The sequence below is a fragment of the Andrographis paniculata genome, unplaced genomic scaffold (assembly GCF_009805555.1).
Source record: "Andrographis paniculata isolate CXL003 unplaced genomic scaffold, ASM980555v1 Contig52END, whole genome shotgun sequence".
NCBI classification, from domain to species: Eukaryota; Viridiplantae; Streptophyta; class Magnoliopsida; order Lamiales; family Acanthaceae; genus Andrographis; species Andrographis paniculata.
Window position 1 is genome coordinate 7,634,645 of NW_026137587.1, and position 20,146 is coordinate 7,654,790.

Below are 20,146 nucleotides of genomic sequence, written 5' to 3' on the forward strand. Positions count from 1 at the left end.
ATTATCTGGAAAAGTTAGAGGAATCTTCCCCATATCTGTTCGGTTGAAAGTTGTGACGCTTGGAAACATACTGTCAACGTACGTTGGCCCTGCAAACGTTGATCCTGGAAAAATCGCCTGAAAACGAGCAGGTGACACGGCTGGAAGCATGTTTGGATACATGGTGAATCTGGAGAATGCCTGATCCACCATGTTCTGTATTAGATTTTGTTGTTCACGCAACATGTTCGTTTGTTGCTCACGCAACATGTTCTGCATAACCAAAGTTTGCTGGTTGTTCATTTGTTGAACATAAGACAACCAATCGGTAGGTGGTGGGGGAATCTCCCCTGGATTTGGCATGACTGGTGGTGAAACATTTTCTCCCACCGGTGCTGATGATATTTGAGGTTGTGTGCCTACCATATTGATTTTTCTGATGATTCGGCCAGACCTCAATTGTATGACATTTTGTGTTGATGTAGTATCAGCAATCTTGCCTTTCTCCCACTGTGGTCGCCAATTTGTTGATGTAATTTTTCAACAAAAATAAAGTAAAATTCAAAGATATAGAAAATATCCTTAAACTTGATTAATTAGTGCCTGAGATTAGGAATCTCTAAACACTGTATGGTACAGAAAATAAACTGGAAAATAAAAGACTGAAATTTAAAGTGGTGATCCCCAAATCTGACTTTGCTTTGTTGAAGTTGATTGAAGATGCCTTTTCTGACGGATTTGAATCCTTTAAATAGCCTTTCAGAGAAAACGGTTTGAACCGCCGTCTGGTCGGTTACAGCAACCGCTGTCAACCGACCACCAATTTCTCCTCTATTGACACGTATTACAACTTCCTTCAACCGTTCCCACCAGTCACAGAACTCAGACCTGCCTCTTACCCGACCTGCCTGTCCACTGCCAAATTTCTTTTGCCCGACTTCGTCCTTCGCCCGACCTGCTTCTTCGCCCGACCTCACTTGGGCCGACCTCCGCATCAGCCGCCCTCCGTCTTTGACCGAAGACCTCCGCGTCTGTCCGTACCTCTTCCTTGCCCGACCTTCCTCTTGACAGACCTCCGCGTCTGCCCGACTTCGCCTTCCATCCGATCTACGGTTTACCCGACTTGGGTACACCTTTTTTTTAGACTCCGCCCGACCTGAATACAGCCCGAACTGCTGATCACGGACAACCATCTCTTGGTAGTACCTGAGTCTGGATTTGGATCAATTCTTGAGATCTTAACTTTCTTCCTTTTCCCGACCTTTATTCTGCCCGACCAGACCTTTTGGCTTTCATTCAGACCCTACCCAGAATCCTACTGCCACTTACTATTATTATTATTTTTTGTGCTTAACAATATTATTCATCTGTTTTTTCCTCTAAAAATATCAAATCAAATCTCTATGTTTTATTTTTTATATTATATTAAAAATCAATTTTACATTAAAAAATAACATCAATACCACGTTATACACTTATTCAAATTCAAAATTTTTATTATTCAAATCTCAACTCAAAATTCAAATCCCAAAAAAATACACCCGAAGTGTTTTCTTTTAATTTTGTTAGTGGAAGTTTAGCTGGTGTTTCCTTGTATGATTTTGATTTTAAGTTTTGATTTTAAATAATAAAATTTTGAATTTAAATTGTTATTTAATGTGATATAAATATGTATTGATGTTATATTTTGAATGTAAAAATAAATTTTAATATAATAAAATAAATAAAAAATGAGTGTTTGACTTGATACTTTAAATCGAAAAATCAAGTTTCACAGGTAAACACACCCTTAGTGTTATAATAAAGTAACTATAACTTTGTTCTTTTTTTCTTTTTTGATGTCTTTTTTAAAATATTAATATATTATTCATATTTATTATTATATTTTTGGTACAATTTAAATTTCATATAATTTTTTTTTTTTCAACAATCTTCACAAACAAACACAGTCATATATTCAATTAACATATATGTTAATAATTACATTTATATTGCTGTATTTAGTAAAAAAAAATATTTGATGATATTTCGAGATAGTCGAAAAACAACGTAATTCAAATAGTAAAATTTTAAAAAATCGGACTAAAATAACAAACCCTAAATATAACATATTCAAAAGCTGGACTAAAGAGGAATCAAATTAATTGTTTTTATATATTGGATGGTATATAATTATGTATTTATATTTTGAAACTGAAAGTTATATTTCTTTTTTATGTAGTAATTAAATATAAAATATATATTACTATTATTTATATAATCAATATAATTCATTGAATTCAGCAAAAAAAAAATTAAAAAAATTACACATCTAAAACAGAAAGTGAATAAACCTGTAAATTAAATTTCCAGATTTTATTTCTCTATTTATATAATTTTATAGTATTAAAAACATCTCACTTCAAAATCGGATAAAGTAACCTTAAGCAGTAGGGAGTAGGGACAGCAACCTAGTGGATTGATTGAATCCTTGACAGAGAAATGAGTTGAGTGCTGTGCAGCAATAGAATAAAAAAAGAATTGTTATTAGAATCTGACTGGATGCATTTTATGGCTATGGAAATGTGGAATGGATGCTGCCAAATTCCACATATGAAGACGAGCCCAGTCCTAGACACGGAGAGAGAGAGAGAGAGGCTGTCCCTTTCCCCACATGGAAAATATCTCCTTCTTTTATAGCAGCTCCATGCCTCCATTGTCAATGGCAGACACACCAAGGGGATGGATAGTTAGTTAGTTAGTACAACATCTCTATGAGAGGAGAACCTAGCTAGAAAGAATGAAGAGGAATAATGCCACAAGTAGCTCCGCACTTCCAATATACTACTTCATTTTGATTTTCTTGAGCTTTTCCGATTCAGCTGCCGAGAAGCCGCCGCAGCTGCGCCAGGATGAAGGTAATAACACGAAAGTGAGTTAGTGAGTGAGTCAAATTTAGGGTTTTATTTACTTGTTTTTGAAATTTGTATGCAGTTAGGGCGTTGAAGGAGATTGGGAGGAAAATGGGGAAGAAGGATTGGGATTTCAGCAAGGATCCGTGCAGTGGAGAGGGGAATTGGAGTTTGCCCATTCTCAGGAAAGGATTCGAGAGCTCTGTTACTTGTGACTGCACTTTTGATCAGAATTCTACTTGCCATGTTGTTGGCATGTAAGTTGCTCACATCCTTCATCTCAACTTTGTAGATTCAATCTGGATAAAATTGAAGTTCGATCTTGAACACTAATTTCAACCAGAGCTTTGTTTGCTTGCTAATGTCGGTAGTTTTTATTAGTTACTGCTTGTTAGAGAGTAACTTATGTTTATCAGATTCAAATCAAATCTTTGGAGGAAGTAGTCTATTGGGTAAAAGAAAATGTAGTGTTCCAGCTCTAACTAGAAAATCAAGCATGGAAAGTTGTCTCAGTAATGGCTCTAATAAGGAATTTAGAGTTTAAGATTGGAAAATCTTGTGTGATTAATTTCCTTAAAATGTGGAAGCTGCAGAGGGTTTGTATGCACTTTTTTATTACGTATGGGAATCCTTTGCTGTTTCATATTGGTGTCTGAAAATCTCGACTTGGTGGTTGTGTGAAACTAATAACTTTCTAGATGGCTGGAGATGTCGATGAGTTCATGGCAGAGTAGTGTTGACTGGGCAACCAGTCAACTCTGGATCGCTCAGCCGTTGACTTTCTAATGATTGTTTTTCCATCTTCCAGCTGTACAGTGGTTGGCTGAGGACCCCAATGTCTGAGAGTCCCACAACCTTTAATTCAATTCAATGAAGACAACATGGCTTGTCTTGTATTGAATTGTTTAAATTCAGTGCACTGTAGCGTGTCCACCCAATCAAGTTCCACAATCAGAAGATTATTTGTTCATATAGATTTGAAATGACTGTGAAGTAGGTGTTCATTGGGTTTTAAAAATTAACTGAGGATTGTGTTTTTAATTAAGGGGCATATATAGTCTTGATGGATGCAGACACAATGCCTGCTGCAACTTATTTGTTTCTTTCTTTCTTTTGTCTTTCCAATGGGTCATAATCTTGAAGTTAGTTGTTGGCACTGTGAAAATAAATGTGTTAGATGGTAGGCTTGATCAGTTGCATGGGATCAAGTCACACATTTAAAATTTGAGTATGGTCGCATGTCCCGCAAAAGCTACCGTGATTTTGAATGGAGGTATATCCGATTGACTGGTGTTAATAGCCACTATTTGACTATGATATTTAGTTGTCTCTAAAATTTAATTAGAGAAGTATCATAATTTCTTCTTTTACATGTTGCAACCCCACAAGATTTCTATATTTCATGCATGAGAATTCGATAAAAATCCACTATCAACTGATACTACTGTATAATTAACAAATATGTTTTGTCAAGTTGTTTCTAACTCTGCCCCTTGAACTGCTGCAGAGCTTTGAAATCCCAGAATCTAACAGGAGGCGTTCCGCCGGAATTTGCCAAACTTCGCCATCTTACGCATTTGTGAGCCATCAATGAAATGGATTTGAGTCTATTAAAGTTTTGATCTCTGTTTGTCTCTGAATTTTATTCCCTTGCTGTACAGGGATCTCAGTCGTAATAACTTCAATGGTTCCATACCTCTTCAGTGGGGTAAAATGAGTTTGGTTGATTTGTAAATCCCTTTTCCTAGGCTTTTTAATATTGATGTATATAGCTCAAGTAAAAACAATGTTTCATTGCCATTCATAGTACAAAGTGGATTGAAGTTATGTGCTTTTTTTTGGCGGGGTTGAATATATGCAGGTCTTTCATGGGAAACAGATTATCTGGTCCATTTCCAGAGATGATTACCAAAATGACCACCCTTGTAAACCTGTATGTTTCAAGCTCCTTTAAATTAGTGCTCTTACTGCTCCAATTTCTTTGTGCTGATTAAACCATCAAACTCCTTCTTGATATTACTCTCCTTCTTGCTCATGTTATAAGCTGTTTCCATGTATTAATTGTTTTTACGTTCGAGTTGAGATTGAGTTTCCTGTATAAATGCAGGAGTCTTGAGGGTAACCAATTTTCTGGGTCTATTCCTTCCAAAATCGGCCTATTGGTCAACTTGAAAAAACTGTAAGTGCTTTTGGCTTTAAATAGTGTATTCTGTATCCTTAAATTCACTTATGCTTTCCTCCAGACTAGATCTGATTCCATCCTTTCAGTGTTTTATCATCAAATACATTCACAGGAGATTTACCAGAGGCCTTTTCGAAGCTTACCTCCTTAATTGATCTGTGAGTAATGACTGTTCAATTCAAATTATCTCAAGCATATGTATTCACTATCTAGTAAAGTTCACTTGATCACTTCTCTAAGAAAAACTCTCACCTGTTTCTTTTTGTAGAAAATCTTTTATACATCATGCTACCATTTTTCTATTTGTGGATTCCATAATATTTCCTTGAAAGTTTATCATTTCATGTGACAAATTTTAGGAGGATAAATGACAATAACTTCACTGGACATATTCCCAATTTTATCAGCAGCTGGACGCAAATTGAAAAACTGTATGTAACCCTTTACTTGTATGGACTATTCATAACACACTAGTTTAACTCAGAGCAAGACAACATGTAGAGACCTTGTTAACGGCGGTGTGTTAATGTAGGCATATGCAAGGTTGCTCTCTCAAGGGACCAATCCCTTCTTCTATCTCAGCCCTAACAAAATTGACTGATTTGTGAGCGTCTATTTTATTTTTCTCCTATTCATTTTATTTTTCTATGCATGCCTCGTGTTTTATACTCCAACTTAAGATTTTCAGGAGGATCAGTGATTTAACAGGTGGAGGATCTGTGTTTCCCCCTCTAAGCAAAATAAAGTCCTTCAAAGTGCTGTAAGATTAAATCTTTTCCCAGCTATAGTGCTAATGCTAGAAAATAGACTGTTTTGATGTTGCTAAGCTCTTTGTCTGTAGGATACTCCGAAGTTGCTTAATACATGGCCAGATCCCTGATTACATTGCAGACATGAAGACTTTGAAAGTCTTGTAAGCATATTACACATTTTGCTACATCTCATTGCTGTAGAATCTGCAGCTTAAGACACTTGTTTATAAATACTGTCTTTCTGTTTTCATTCCCAAATAGTTTCACTTAATGCATAGCCTAATATGCTTCTACATAGTATGGTCGATGAAATCTTATGCTAAGCTTTGCAATGTAGGGACCTAAGCTTTAATAATTTGACTGGAGAAATTCCAGCTGCTTTCAGCCGTCTTACCAGGGTTGATTTTCTGTAAGTGCGGATCATCTGCTGACCAAACCTTTGGCCTTTCTCATATGATTATATTCGTGCTCGATTAGAAATAATCAGTTTTTCATTTCAGGTATTTGACGGGAAATGAACTTACTGGACAAATTCCTATGTGGATCCTAGAACGAAATAAGAATGCGTTAAGTGACTTAGCTCAAGCTACATTCCTCTGTTAAAGTGTATTTCCTGATGATTTTGCAGCATTGTAGTTTTGTGTAATATTGTTTCTCATATTGTTCATACTATTTGGCAAACAGCGATCTATCTCTTAACAACTTCACCTCCGAAAGTTCCACCCCGTCTGAGTGCCCACGAGGGAGTGTGTAAGTCCTTCACATATTTGTTTTTCTTTGTTATTTATGGATTTTCATGTTGCATGAAGATTTAACTGGTTCATTTCCTTCAGGAATTTGGTGGAGAGTTTTTCATCAGCAGCTACTGAACCGTAAGACGATATCTTTGTTTTAAATCTATCATTCAACTTCAAGGCTATACATTCTTGAACTATACCATTAATCTTATGACAAAGCTTTATATAATTGTAGAGTTCATCCGTGCATGAGGCAGGAGTTTCCATGCTCAGACCCCAGAAAAAAGCGTTAGTACTTCCTATAATCTTGCACAGTTTGCTTATTTTATGTCATTCAAATTGCAATATCTAAATGCATTGATTCAAAGCGAGAGTTATCGACACTTCAATTTTAGCCTATGACACTTTCAGGGTCGAATGTTATATATATGTATATATGTTATTAACTGTTCCTGTCAGCTCATGATATACATTTCGGAATTTCCAATCGACAGAGCATTACTCATTGCACATCAATTGTGGCGGCAAACAAATAAACATCCCTGGAGATTCGACATTTGATGCTGATTCGGAACCCAGAGGTGCTTCCATGTATTACCCAAAACAAAACCACTGGGCGTTCAGCAGCACCGGGAACTTCATGGACAATGATTTAGATTCTGATAACTACATAGCGACCAATGTTTCTACATTATATAATGTCACTGAGCCAGTATCAGAGCTGTACAAAACTGCACGCGTCTCTCCCCTTTCGCTCACTTATTATGGCCTTTGTCTCCTAAATGGAAACTACACTGTGAAGCTTCACTTTGCAGAAATTGCTTTTACCAACGGTAGCACGTTCAACAGCCTTGGCAGGCGCATATTCGACGTCTACTTGCAGGTACTTGTGGTTACACTCACACTGAGCCTTTTGCTGCTGAATCTTCCATTATGTTGTGATGCTTATTGAACTGATTCATGCAGGAAAAGTTAGTGTTGAAGGATTTCAACATTGCTGACGAGGCTGGCGGACCGGGTAAGCCTCTTGTGCGAAAATTCACTGTAGCGATAACGAGCCACACTCTGAAGATTCATCTGTACTGGGCGGGGAGAGGAACGACTGGTATTCCACAGCGTGGAACTTATGGGCCTCTTATATCTGCCATATCTGTGGATCCTAGTAAGTTTCTTTTATCCTTAGCAATTTGCTTCATGATAAAACTTCGAAGATCCTACAAGATTGAAGACTCTTGATGCCTCTATATTGCAGATTTTAAACCACCGGTATTCCACAAGATAAATACGCCTGCTGTGGCTGGTGGAGCAGTGGCTGGAGCATTACTTGTAGCTCTGATTCTAGTCATCTTGAGAAAGAAAGGCTACCTTGGAGGGAAAACTCCTGTCGATAAAGGTACTACGCTTCCCAGAAAGTTAGCTTGCTCGACTTTCATTTGAACACTTAATGAATATCCTCACAAGAATTTTGTATTGAGATCCATGCAATCGAGCCTAAGCAGATCATTCTTGTCTGAGCTCTTGAAATGCTATGTAGCTTTCGAGAGCCATTTACGCAAGCAATATAATTTTGTGGCATACAAAAAAGTTTGATGTAACGTATTGATTTGTTTGGACAGAGCTTCGAGGCCTTGATCTGCAAACAGGGCTCTTCTCATTGAAGCAGATCAAGGCTGCAACAAAGAACTTTGATCCAGAAAACAAGGTAGGTGAGGGCGGCTTCGGCTCAGTTTACAAGGTACTGTTGTATTAGCATATGTGCTTAGTTGACGAAACTTCTTACACTTTCATGTCTTTTTCTGTTGATTAAATAAAAAACTGACTCTTCTCTAACGCGACGCAGGGGCTGTTGTCAGATGGAACGATAATTGCAGTGAAGCAGCTCTCCTCGAAGTCGAAACAGGGAACACGCGAATTCGTCAACGAAGTAGGAATGATTTCTGCGCTGCAGCACCCGAATCTAGTAAAGCTTTACGGCTGCTGTGTTGAAGGCAATAACTTGATGCTAATCTATGAGTACATGGAGAACAATTGTGTATCCCGTGCACTATTCGGTGAGTATCGTTTTCGTATCAGCCGAGGCTCTATGATTCGATTCACTTCCATGATGAATCCATCCTCTTACATTTCCTAGGAAAGGACACCGAGAAAAAGTTGAAGCTCGATTGGCCAACGAGGATTAAAGTTTGTCTCGGCATTGCAAAAGGCCTAGCTTTCCTCCACGAAGAATCGAGGCTGAAGATAGTCCATCGAGACATCAAGACTAGCAACGTTTTGCTCGACAAGAATCTGAATGCAAAGATATCCGATTTTGGCCTCGCTAAGCTCATCGAAGACGATAAGACTCACATCAGCACTCGAATTGCCGGGACTATGTACGTTCTTCTTCCTCCTTTACTCCCGACATCATACACTTTTTGGAACACTTATCAACGGATTATCTGTCGTCTTGCAGAGGTTACATGGCGCCGGAGTATGCAATGCGCGGCTACCTCACTAACAAAGCGGATGTCTACAGCTTCGGCGTGGTGGCACTGGAGATCATCAGCGGTAAAAGCAACACCAATTATCGACCGGAGGATTTCGTCTATCTTCTCGACTGGGTACACATAGCATCCGCATTTCCATTTCTCCATAGTCCATTTTATCGAGCCTTATTAATCGATCTATTCGTCTATAATCAGGCCTACGTTCTGCAAGAGAGGGGCAGTCTTCTGGAGCTGGTGGATCCCGATTTGGGATCTGCGTACTCGTCGGAAGAGGCGATGGTGCTGCTGAATGTGGCCCTTCTGTGCACCAATGCAGCCCCGACTCTGCGGCCGATCATGTCGCAAGTGGTGAGCATGCTCGAGGGTCGGACTCCGGTCCAGGACTTGCTTTCGGATCCGGGCTTTTCGGCCGTGGATCCCAAGTTTCAGGCGATAAGGAACCATTTCTGGCAGCAGCCGGAAGTTAGCCGGAGCACGTCGACAAATGAGCTGTATACTGACTCATCTCACTCCAATGTAGAGAAGGACGGAAATGGGATAGCTGAAGAGGGCTAATTAATTAAAGAGCCGTTGGATTCAAGTTTTAAAATTAGGCTTGTAGAAGTTATGTATTAGCATCAAGTCATCAAGTGTGTGGCTGTTATAGTATAAATCAACAACCCAATATATATTAATTGTTGATTTTTAAAGGTTCATACAACAATGTATCTAAAATGATATGAAACTATTGCTGAAATAGCAAAGATATTATTTGTTTCGGATTAAATTACAAAACTAATTTTTTTATAAAAAGGAATATATGAAAAATTTTAACATTAAAGAATAAATAACTGTAACGCTGAATAAGCCCGATTCATATAATTTAAAATACTTAACACGATAGAGTACGGCTTCCAGTCTAAATCGGCCGGCCCATTTTACACCGGCCCACTAAATTAGGGTTCTATATATAGAAAGGATGGCGCAGCAGCATTCCTTGCCTTTGCTCCACTGCCGTCGAAGAAAGATTCGTCCTGAGTAGTCCGCAGCGCCGCCGCTTCAACAGAGACAATGGTACGTCTACTATAATCAGGTTCTTGGATTTGGAGAATGATTTGTCTTAATATTTCATCGAATGGTGTTTTTTGCTGCAGGTGAAGTATTCGAGAGAGCCCGATAACCCTACCAAATGTAATTTCGTTGTACTTTAGCCTGCGTTTTGTTCTTTAATCTCTTGGTGTAATTGCAATTCTTTAAATTTGATTTGCTAATTACTGTTGATTTACTGTGTTTTTTTTTTTTTGGTAGCTTGCAATGCTCGGGGATCTCAACTGCGAGTCCACTTCAAGGTTCGGATTTTAAATATTGTTGGTCGGCGTATGATTTTCGATTGTTTGTGTTGTAATTTAGGCACTAATCAACTGTTAGTGGTTTGTATAACTATTTTTATTTATGTTTTTCCTGTCTTTTGTGGCCTTTGGATCTTCTATGAGGGATTATGCGTGTAAACCTGATGAAAAAAGCAGGGATCTGTTGCCATATGTGAACAGTTCTCTCGTAAACTTCAGGGATAAAGAATGGCAATGTTATTGGGTGAACCTATTGAGCTATTTCGATGATTGATGGTTCAGTAAACAATGGAATATCTTTATTTCGATTGTTTGTGTTGTAATTTAGGCACTAATCAACTGTTATTGGTTTCTATAACTACTTTTTAGTTTTGCTTTTTTCTTGTCTTTTGTGGCGTTTGGATCTTCTATGAGGGATTATGCATGTAAACCTGATGAAAAAAGCAGGGATCTGTTGCCATATGTGAACAGTTCTCTCGTAAACCACAGGGATAAAAAATGGCAATGTTATTGGGTGAACCTATTGAGCTATTTCAATGATTGATGGTTCAGTAAACAATGCAATATCTTTAGTTTGTTTCTAAAGATAGAGTTTGGTCTTTATTTACAGACTACTTCCTGCTAATGTTGAGACTTGTACTTATACACTATCCCCGCTGTGTATATATTGTTGGTATGTGCTCTCCTTGAATATGATGAACGAATTAGGAAAAGATTGATTCTGAGTATTGGTTTATTCCAGATGTATGATTGGTTTCCTACTAAATTATTTGTGGTTAAATTGCTGTAGTGTGTCCAAGAGAATGTTGAATTACCCTTGATGATATAATATTGCAAATCTTATTTCCTAAACAATGAGGGATTTTAATCTTGATATATTTACGGTGTCTTGAGGCTATTAGCTTGAAAGTGCACTGACATGTTAAATAGACTGTTCTTGAAGGGTTAGTTGTAAACATTGATTGCTACTTTCTGTTGCACTATGGATCTATCTCATTATGTATGCTGCTTATTTGATCTAATAACTTTAGTTACAAAGCTGACTGATTAATTTCATTTGTGTAGAACACTAGGGAAACTGCCCATGCTATTAGGAAACTCCCTCTTAACAAGGCCAAGCGGTACTTGGAGGATGTAATTGCACACAAGCAGGCCATACCCTTTACTCGCTTTTGTGGAGGTGTTGGCCGAACTGCACAAGCAAAAAACAGGCATTCAAATGGACAGGGACGTTGGCCTGCAAAATCGGCCAAGTTCATCCTGGATCTGCTGAAAAATGCTGAAAGCAATGCTGAGGTATATATATTGTCTCCTAATTCTTTATAAATGATTTGTTGCTTTGCACTTTACAATCCCAATTACACTTTTTTTGTTGCAGGTCAAAGGCTTGGATGTGGATTCTCTCCACATCTCTCACATCCAGGTCAATCAGGCTCAGAAGCAGAGGCGCCGTACTTACCGAGCTCACGGAAGAATAAATCGTAAGCAGACATTTCATTCATTTAACCACCTGTCTGTCGGTTCTTGCAAAATTCATTTTACTGATTTCATTTACAGCATATATGTCATCCCCGTGCCACATCGAGGTGATCCTATCTGAGAAGGAGGAGCCCGTCAAGAAAGAGGTAAAATGTGCCCCATTCTTTCCTCTTTGTTTTGTCACACGGGCATATTTCTTCCTCCATGTTTGTTTACACCGTTTTCTGACCTGCAATTGATATATTTTTCCGGCAGCCTGAGTCCCAGCTGGCAACCAGGAAGGCCTAGATGAAGAAACCATAGTTGCTGTGCTTTCCTTAGCGACATTAATGGGAGTAATCTGCGGCTTTTGTTCCCCCCTCTTTTTGTCTTTTTAATTTTTGTTGGAAAAGATTATTGTATGTATTTCCCTTTTGGATTTTCCTTCGACAACTATTGAGAGTTCAAAATTGGCGAACTTGCTATATGGTGCAAGGAAGCTACTATTGCATTATCTTTACATTTGTTAATGCTACATGGAAAAGGGAATTTGACTCTAATCTATAGGTCTGTTTTTTTGTGAGAATTAAACAGAATACAATCAATATGAAAAACCCATTCAACTTTATTTGATAAATTGCTATATTTTTTAATCGAGTTAAAAGGGAAAAAACATCCCTACTTATTAATATGAAAAAAAAATTATAATTTTAGTTTTATTATAAATAATGTTAATTAATTTATTCCCACAGTCCAAAAATAGATCAAAAAGTGCAAATCATGATTTTGGGTAAATTGAAACTAATAATATATTGCAACGTGTCTGGTCACAGGGACTACCTTGAGTTTTGCATATGTGAAAAAAGATCCTATAATTTTGCAAGAAATCTTTAAAGAGACTTTGATATCTGTGGTCAATTTTGATTCTCAAGTAGAAATTTACTCGTATTCATGGGATGATGCGGTCTTTTGTTTTTAGGTTGCATTTGACCTTAGTTGAAAAAAGTTTGTGTTTCGATTTCTTCAGGATATTCGTTAGAATTTGGACAGTTTGCGCAATTGAAAGAGGTAAAATTTGAATTTGACGTAGTTCGGAAGGAATTTGGAACCGGTAGAGGTTAACGATTTCTCTGCATTGTCTGCCCTTTAGGTGTTCGACGAAATGCTGCAAAACAAAGAAATGGTTTATTTTTTGTGTCTATTGATTTCATTTTAAATGTCTCTCACAATGTGCAGTGAATGCAATGAGTGGTTTGAAATTTGTATAAGTGTATGCAAGTTGGGGAATGGGGATGGACACATAATGCACCTAGATTAGGCGAGGGGGTTGTATCCGAAAATGATTTTGATTTTGGATTGTCCTTAGTTGGACAGCATTTGCCTAAGGAAAGAAGCTTAGATACCAAGAGATTTGGATCGAATTAACTTTCAAGAAAGGATGGAAGTTGATCCCGAAATTGGCGATGTGCCTTGTAATGATTTCGAACCTCTTATGATTGATAAAGGATGTAACACTAGCTCGAATAGCTTTAATCTTATGGACTACCGTAGCTCATCTCAATTGGAATCAGAAAGTTCGATTACAGTAGCATACTTGCTGAAAACGGCGTTTTTTATATTCGTCTGGTACACAGTCAGTACATTACTCACACTGTGAGTGCTTTCTTGCTTCATTAGTAATTAGTTTCCTTGTGGAATTCATGTATTATAGATTCTGAAATGTTTAAGCTGTTGTATTGTTAATATCTCTGTTGTTTTTAGGTATAATAAAACTTTACTTGGGGATCATATGGGGAGATTCCCTGCTCCGCTATTGATGAACACCATTCATTTTGCTATTCAAGCTACTTTGTCAATGGCTATAACAAGGTTTTGGCCTGACAAGCATCATTCCCCAGTCATGTCCTGGAGGGACTATTTATCCAAAGGTGGGAGCAACAAGGTGACTCTTTTTGGCACTATTTAGTCATATGAAAGAAGTTATAAAATGGTACTTTTGTGTGTGTGTTGTTGTTATTCATGTGTTTTGTCTACAAATTCTTTCTTCAAATATGGGGAAAAAAACGAAGTGTTTAATGACTTACCTTCTTAGATGTAAGTAATGAACTTAGTAGTGAGTGTTATATAAGTGAAACTGATCGGAGCTCTTCAGATTACTTTCACCTGTGCATAAATTATTATGATCACAATGCTAATGTCCTTCAACTTTCACCTTAATTGATGATATTTTATGCCAGGGCTAGTTATGGACTACATCTTGAATCTATTGATTACTACATGATTGATTGATTAAAGTAATCTTAACTCACTAAATATACCGAGCTTAATGATGTACCTAATTAGGAGAAGGGGCTGTGCTTAAGAATTCAACCATTCGATCCATGTCCAAGGATAACATAAGTTCATATTTGTTTAAAAATAGTGTTACTTTAAATTGGTATTTCCCTTCTACGTAATTTGTTAGTATCATTAACTTCTCTAACAACTAATGGTACAGATGGCCTTTACCTTTCACAGTTGTACCGACGGCTGTCAGCACTGCGTTGGATATTGATTTAAGCAATGCCTCCCTGGTTTTCATCTCTGTTACCTTTGCCACCATGGTTAGTCAATTTTCTTTGATCATATTTCATGGTCATTCATCCCTTCTTAAAAGTCTAGTTTCTATGGCAGTTAATTGATGACAATTCGAATTGTCCTCTTGGTATGTATGCTTAATGTGTGTGATTAACTATTTAAATGAAGGAGGAAAGCACAGGTGAGATGAATCAGCCTAGAATTGAAGCCAACAGTTATTCATTTTGATGGAGATCCTATAAATATTGGTTTGATCTTATTGTTGAAATTTATTATATATTCAGCAACAAAATTTAAATGAATGTCATAGATGGGCATGCTTAGTAAATTAACAAAAAAGAAAGAGAAAGATTGAGCAGAAATGTCAGATGTTCAATTATCTGTTTAAGAAGATTCAACTTTCCACAAGCTTTATAAATTTTCATTTATGTTCCCAGATTATCCTTTTCGACACTCTCTTATAAATGAGTTATCATAGAGGAACAGTGTTGAGTTCGTGTTGAAAAACCAACCAGGCTTTGAGTTTGTGTATCTCATATTTAGATAACTAAGTCCTTATTTGTTCTATGCAGTGTAAATCAGCATCACCAATATTTCTTCTACTGTTTGCCTTTGCTTTCAGGTAGTTACCAGTTAACTTATTTATAATACATCCTATCTCTCTGCTGCATACTATAAATGTTAGTTGAACCTCTAGACATGATAATTATTCAAGATCTAGCATTTTAAATGTTACACAAAATTTGTTGCCATCTGATTCACCTCTGTTTTGTTTTGTTGTACGTGTATTTGTTTTGATACGACCAAGATTGGAGTCTCCAAGTGTTGAGCTGCTTGGAATAATCTTAATCATCTCCATGGGTGTATTATTAACAGGTAACATGTATTCGAAATGCACTTTTTTCCTATGATATCATTGAATAAAACCTAGTATTTATCTATTTAATTAAACTAGTATTGACATAGATGAACCTGAAAAAGAAGGGGTAAAATGAGGAGTTTTGGAATTTCTCTATGGGAATGAAAAACATAAAGTGAAGTAATTACACTTTTGAATTTAAATTACAAGACAAACAATTGTCCCAACTCCAAACAGATTCTATCAATTTCATCGTAGTAAAGGACTAATAGTTCTCTGTTTATATTTCATTAATTATTCGTCTGATATAATACTTCCTTTATCTAATAAAATGTGATTTTGTTAAAAGTAGTTGTTCAAAATCATAAGTTATTTAGGTAACTTCACAGAAAAAATGTAAGTTCATTTTAATATTGCTTAGACTCTTGTACCTTTTCTCCATTTTCTTTCATGATCTTTATTGGTATAGTTTTATTATATAGGGAGATCTTCATAATAATTATCATTCTTCAGTGTGTTTGAAATTCTCTAAAACTGACATGTATGTTGAGAATGTGTTCTAGATAATATCAAATATTTTGATTTCGCAATAATGTATTTTTCCTTGTACTTGACAAATTAAGTGGATATATACAACAATGGAATAAAGTTTTGCTTTAGCTAAGGTCTAATAATCAGCTTATGAGGCATATTATGCATTTTTAACTAGTAAATACAACTTGATCTGTTTGTGTGTATAATGCAGCTGCAAAGGAGACAGAATTTGAGTTTTGGGGGTTTTTATTAGTTATGCTTTCGGCTTTTATGTCTGGGTTACGGTGGACAATGACACAAATTCTTCTCCAGGTATGAGCATCAGTATAATTTGACAACCATATGATAAAAAGCCTTGGCTTTTTTTTTGTTGCTTAAGATTTTGGAGAATGCACTAACTTGTCTGTGCTTGATTTTGTCGCCCAACGATGTTCATATCAAACTGCCATGAAGAAAGAAGTCTATGGTAAGTGTACCCTATAACATGGCTTTTACACAACTATCAGGAAATTTTATTAACTAACAGTTACACCATATTAGCTTAATTAAACCTTGGACTAATGTATGCAGTTTTCGAAGGTAGTCTACTTGAGTTCTGTTTGTCTCTGTTGCATCAAAATTATACATCACTTGGCTCATTAAAATTCTGGAAGATTTAATGTGTATATGCTGGAGAATCATTTACATGAATTTCAATTGCCTAAGCAAACATTATGCTCGATAGAGAAAAGATTGTGTGTTTCCATAAGTCCATTATTTTGTGGAGATGAATATAATTTTATTGGAGAGGAATTAAAAATTAGCTACATAGACAAAAGGGTAGGGAAAAATAAAGATGAAAACTATAGTCCAATTGATGGATCAACGTTTCCCTTAGGGCCGCATTTAGCGAAGAAGACCACCTCATTTGCACTTCTAGGAATATTTTGGAAAATGACTAGGGGGATCTTTTCGATGAAAAAATGAAGCTTATTGATGTTCAAGAATGGATAATCAGCCTGAAGAATTTATCAGTAAAGGATGCTAGATATTTTATGCCGTTTAACCACTAAGGCCTTGTTTACTTTGAGATACTTGTAAGTACGCAATCCTTAATGTCTAATAAAACCAGCTTTCATATCTATCCCTATATTTTACTTTTACAAGTTATAGAAAAAGTACATTGATAATGCTCAAGAGTTTTATTTACACGATAGACGGTTAATCTGATCCAAGAAACCATATAATCTTATTCTGTGTCATTTTTTCACCGTTATGTTTCAAGGTCTCAAGAACCCCCTTACGTTGATGAGTTATGTGGCCCCGGTTATGATGGTTGCAACTGCTGTACTGTCATTGTTGTTAGATCCTTGGGATGAGTTCAATATGAGCAATTACTTTAACAGCTGGTGGCATACAGTGAGGAGTTGTCTACTGATGTCATTTGGGGGAATTCTAGCTTTCGTCATGGTAAAGAATTCATGATCTCTTATTTTGATATTCATTGCAGAAATTCTTGTCAAGTTCTTAGCTTATCGTCTAATATCTATTTTTGTCATAGGCCTTACACATCGAATGCTTCTTACCATGTCTAAATATTGAAATATTGCATCGAATACAAGCTAAAAAGTCCTAGAGGGATATGCCAATTCATAGTTATTAAGATTCGATAAATGCTATCTTAATTCGGCGAGTAATGCTTGCCTGTTTAAATTATTTCAGGTGTTGTCTGAGTACATTCTTGTGTCTGTGACAAGTGCAGTAACTGTCACAATAGCCGGGGTTGTGAAGGAAGTCGTAACTATTTTGGTACGCCAAGCGCGACATTATTATTGAGTTTATATCGAATATATTGAGGTTTAGGCTTCTTGGTCAAGCCAAAAGCTTCATTTACACTACAGCTTGATTTCCACTGATTAAGTCATTGAGTGTACCTGCTTCTCAGACAACTATGAAATGTTCGATCCTCGACTAATTACAGAACCTCGAATGTTCTTTTCAGGTGGCTGTGCTATACTTCCATGATGAGTTCACTTGGATTAAGGGGGTTGGCCTTGCAATCACCATGGTTGGAGTCAGTTTATTTAACTGGTACAAGTAAGCAATCAAGATTCATCTGTATTCTTTTCTGATCCTAGACAAGAAATTTAAGTTCATATGTTGATAATATCTGTAAGATCATTGCATAGTGACCAGATACATTTTCGAAGTTATATGAAATCTGCATGTCACTACAGGTTAAAACAAAGCTGCAAATCTGTGCTTCTTCTGAACTGATGAATTGTTTGTTCTGATTCTAATTTCGACTCGAATCAGATACGAGAAGCTGCTAAAGGCCAAGAACAACCACGGTGGATCGCCATTTTCGAAGTATTCGATTCTTGATCAGAGTGATAAGGAAGATGAAGAAGAAGACACCTCTTAGACAATCCAATTTGCATTTGAAGGAATGTGTCATTGCAAGTAAGCTTCTTACAGATTTGTGTCTTTCCATTTCTTAAGTTTTTATTTTCTATTTTTAATTATTATTTTATGACTACCCGAGACTAATATTTATACAAGAATGAAGTATAAATCTTCTGTTTTTGTTCTTTTCAACTAGTTTTGGAAAAGTTAGATTTACCAATGTACAGTCTTTGTAAAACACTTTTGATCCAACAAGTTCTTTTCTACAGTAATTCTTATGTAAGTTTTATAAACAATGCAATGGTAATTTTAAAAATCAACACAATTATTTGGATTTGTTTACTTAGATGTATTTTTATTTTTTAAAAATATATTGAAGTTATATTATATATATTTAAATAACAAAAAAATATTCATTTTAGTTTTAAAAACACTCAAAACTCAAATGATATATATTGAATACTTTTTTTAAAAAAATATATTATATGTATATATATGTTTCATAATATTTTAATATTTTCTTGCAAATTAAAACTTATGAATCTATGTTTATTTTCGTATAGGATAGTTATATATTTGTTTATAAGATAATACTTGTTTATAATAAATATAAATATATTACTTAATTACATAATAAAATTTAATATAATATTTAGTATATATTATGACAAATATAAATATACATGTTTTTTTAAGGCAATATATCCACAAGTCAATTCTTTAATTAGAAATTTCAATCCAATAGTGGTGGAAGCCCACTTTTGAAATAGTGAAATCAACTATTGGTGTTCATTGATAAAATATTTAATCATAATAATATTAATATATATTTGTTAGAAATTGTAAAAGTTAAGTGCAAAAAGAATACTTATTTTATATAAAGAAAAAAAAATGATAAATTATTGTAATTTTATTAGTGATGTTTTATGCTCTGTAATTTTATTTTTTTTCTGTAAAATTTTGTATGACAATAAACAATTTTACATGTCATTTGCATGGACATGATTATATATTCACCACATAAGACAATTAGAATGTCCACAAGTGAGATATATTGGGTATGTTTCTTTTGACAAAATTTTTCAATTTTATTATTTGAACTATATATTTTTCAAAAAAAAATATATATATTTTTTCTTATAAAATATTTCATCAAATATTATTTTAATGCCAAATCAAAATCAAATTTTTCTAAACTCAAGCAAAAGAAACACATCAAATATTATTTTTTAGACGTTATTCATTTGAATAGTTAAAGTTATAAAGAAGTAATTTTTTTTTTATTCTTATTTTAATGTATAATCAATTAGGACCATACAAAAGAAATTCAAAATATACATATCATATCACATAACATACCCAAAAAAAAAAAAAAAAATTTCACAAAATTTGGGAAAATGCCAAGTATATAGATACAAAGTCAGAAAAAAATAATAATAATTGGACAATACAAAGAAGTACAATACAGTAACATAATAGGATTCTGTGACTTTTTTTTTTCTTTTTTAATTTTTAATTTATATTTATCAATTCTTAATTTTAAATAAAAATATATTATTTTTTAATAAAATATTATTTTTATTGGAAATAATTATATTATTTTTTTATCTGTTAAATTTATACATTATTTATTTATATAATAAATAATTTTATTATTCTTATCCTAATTAATAATAATCAATTATTATTTTCGAAAAGAAAAGTATTATTTAAATTAAATATCAAATTCAAAATTCAAACACACTAGTATCACTTAAATATTTAAATATAAATTTTATACATGTAGTTGTAGAGAATTTATTATAACATTAAAGAATTTATGAATAGCAATATAAAAATGTTACTGTCGTCTTGATGGATTAAAACAATACAATACGTTCTTTCAACATCCTAACTATCAAGAAAGCTCAATCAAGAATGAAACGACACCGTTCTGAGGAAGGCTCAAGAACTGACAAATCAATTCAATTCAATTCAA

General features: G+C 35.0%; 3 protein-coding genes and 2 non-coding genes across 12 annotated transcripts; all 5 read left to right on the top strand.

Moving 5' to 3' along the window:
• The first annotated feature begins 2,566 nt into the window (after positions 1 to 2,566).
• Positions 2,567 to 9,792, top strand: LOC127254636 (probable LRR receptor-like serine/threonine-protein kinase At1g07650). Of its 3 annotated transcripts, none has more exons than XM_051279851.1 (24): positions 2,567 to 2,876; positions 2,953 to 3,127; positions 4,378 to 4,449; positions 4,532 to 4,600; positions 4,732 to 4,803; positions 4,978 to 5,049; positions 5,139 to 5,210; positions 5,412 to 5,483; positions 5,585 to 5,656; positions 5,741 to 5,812; positions 5,894 to 5,965; positions 6,142 to 6,213; positions 6,305 to 6,370; positions 6,489 to 6,554; positions 6,638 to 6,676; positions 6,777 to 6,829; positions 7,036 to 7,424; positions 7,508 to 7,703; positions 7,794 to 7,934; positions 8,158 to 8,243; positions 8,382 to 8,592; positions 8,673 to 8,913; positions 8,994 to 9,141; positions 9,223 to 9,792. In XM_051279851.1, the coding sequence occupies exons 1-24, from the start codon at positions 2,759 to 2,761 to the stop codon at positions 9,580 to 9,582; spliced, it is 3,006 nt and encodes a 1,001-aa protein (XP_051135808.1). In that variant the 5' UTR covers positions 2,567 to 2,758; the 3' UTR covers positions 9,583 to 9,792. The 3 variants fall into 3 exon arrangements, with proteins under 3 accessions (XP_051135808.1, XP_051135807.1, XP_051135810.1); XM_051279850.1 differs by having other exon boundaries at positions 2,569 to 2,876; positions 8,158 to 8,276; XM_051279853.1 differs by lacking the exons at positions 2,567 to 2,876; positions 2,953 to 3,127 and having other exon boundaries at positions 4,532 to 4,578; positions 8,158 to 8,276.
• A 199-nt stretch (positions 9,793 to 9,991) lies between these two features.
• On the top strand, positions 9,992 to 12,327 carry LOC127254600 (60S ribosomal protein L17-1). Its single transcript, XM_051279800.1, has 7 exons — positions 9,992 to 10,080; positions 10,161 to 10,197; positions 10,315 to 10,355; positions 11,421 to 11,651; positions 11,734 to 11,836; positions 11,913 to 11,980; positions 12,090 to 12,327. Exons 1-7 carry the CDS (start codon positions 10,078 to 10,080, stop codon positions 12,120 to 12,122), a joined length of 516 nt encoding a protein of 171 aa, XP_051135757.1. The 5' UTR covers positions 9,992 to 10,077; the 3' UTR covers positions 12,123 to 12,327.
• LOC127255057 (small nucleolar RNA snoR74) lies at positions 10,523 to 10,654 on the top strand. Its single transcript, XR_007839558.1, has one exon. It is a non-coding gene; the product is annotated as a small nucleolar RNA snoR74 (small nucleolar RNA).
• LOC127255058 (small nucleolar RNA snoR74) lies at positions 10,793 to 10,924 on the top strand. Its single transcript, XR_007839559.1, has one exon. It is a non-coding gene; the product is annotated as a small nucleolar RNA snoR74 (small nucleolar RNA).
• Positions 12,328 to 12,480: 153 nt separating the features above from the next.
• Positions 12,481 to 18,429, top strand: LOC127254599 (probable sugar phosphate/phosphate translocator At1g06470). 6 transcript variants are annotated; one of them, XM_051279794.1, is made up of 12 exons: positions 12,481 to 12,881; positions 12,964 to 13,466; positions 13,575 to 13,741; positions 14,331 to 14,416; positions 14,963 to 15,012; positions 15,199 to 15,266; positions 15,995 to 16,095; positions 16,237 to 16,249; positions 17,048 to 17,232; positions 17,485 to 17,571; positions 17,765 to 17,859; positions 18,079 to 18,429. In XM_051279794.1, exons 2-12 carry the CDS (start codon positions 13,252 to 13,254, stop codon positions 18,185 to 18,187), a joined length of 1,176 nt encoding a protein of 391 aa, XP_051135751.1. In that variant the 5' UTR covers positions 12,481 to 12,881; positions 12,964 to 13,251; the 3' UTR covers positions 18,188 to 18,429. The 6 variants fall into 6 exon arrangements, with proteins under 6 accessions (XP_051135751.1, XP_051135754.1, XP_051135756.1 ...); XM_051279797.1 differs by having other exon boundaries at positions 12,481 to 13,466; positions 17,129 to 17,232; XM_051279799.1 differs by lacking the exon at positions 12,964 to 13,466.
• Positions 18,430 to 20,146: the final 1,717 nt, after the last annotated feature.

What these genes read in the sequence shown, in the direction of transcription:
- LOC127254636 (XM_051279850.1), top strand. Translation starts at nt 2,759, where the DNA reads ATGAAGAGGAATAATGCCACAAGTAGCTCCGCACTTCCAATATACTAC. An exon ending in ACTTGCCATGTTGTTGGCAT is followed by an intron (nt 3,128 to 4,377) that starts GTAAGTTGCTCA and finishes GAACTGCTGCAG; the next exon opens with AGCTTTGAAATCCCAGAATC. An exon ending in TATTCGACGTCTACTTGCAG is followed by an intron (nt 7,425 to 7,507) that starts GTACTTGTGGTT and finishes TGATTCATGCAG; the next exon opens with GAAAAGTTAGTGTTGAAGGA.
- LOC127254600 (XM_051279800.1), top strand. An exon ending in GCCCGATAACCCTACCAAAT is followed by an intron (nt 10,198 to 10,314) that starts GTAATTTCGTTG and finishes TTTTTTTGGTAG; the next exon opens with CTTGCAATGCTCGGGGATCT. An exon ending in AACTGCGAGTCCACTTCAAG is followed by an intron (nt 10,356 to 11,420) that starts GTTCGGATTTTA and finishes TCATTTGTGTAG; the next exon opens with AACACTAGGGAAACTGCCCA.
- LOC127254599 (XM_051279794.1), top strand. Translation starts at nt 13,252, where the DNA reads ATGGAAGTTGATCCCGAAATTGGCGATGTGCCTTGTAATGATTTCGAA. An exon ending in CTGTTTGCCTTTGCTTTCAG is followed by an intron (nt 15,013 to 15,198) that starts GTAGTTACCAGT and finishes GATACGACCAAG; the next exon opens with ATTGGAGTCTCCAAGTGTTG. An exon ending in CATGGGTGTATTATTAACAG is followed by an intron (nt 15,267 to 15,994) that starts GTAACATGTATT and finishes TGTATAATGCAG; the next exon opens with CTGCAAAGGAGACAGAATTT.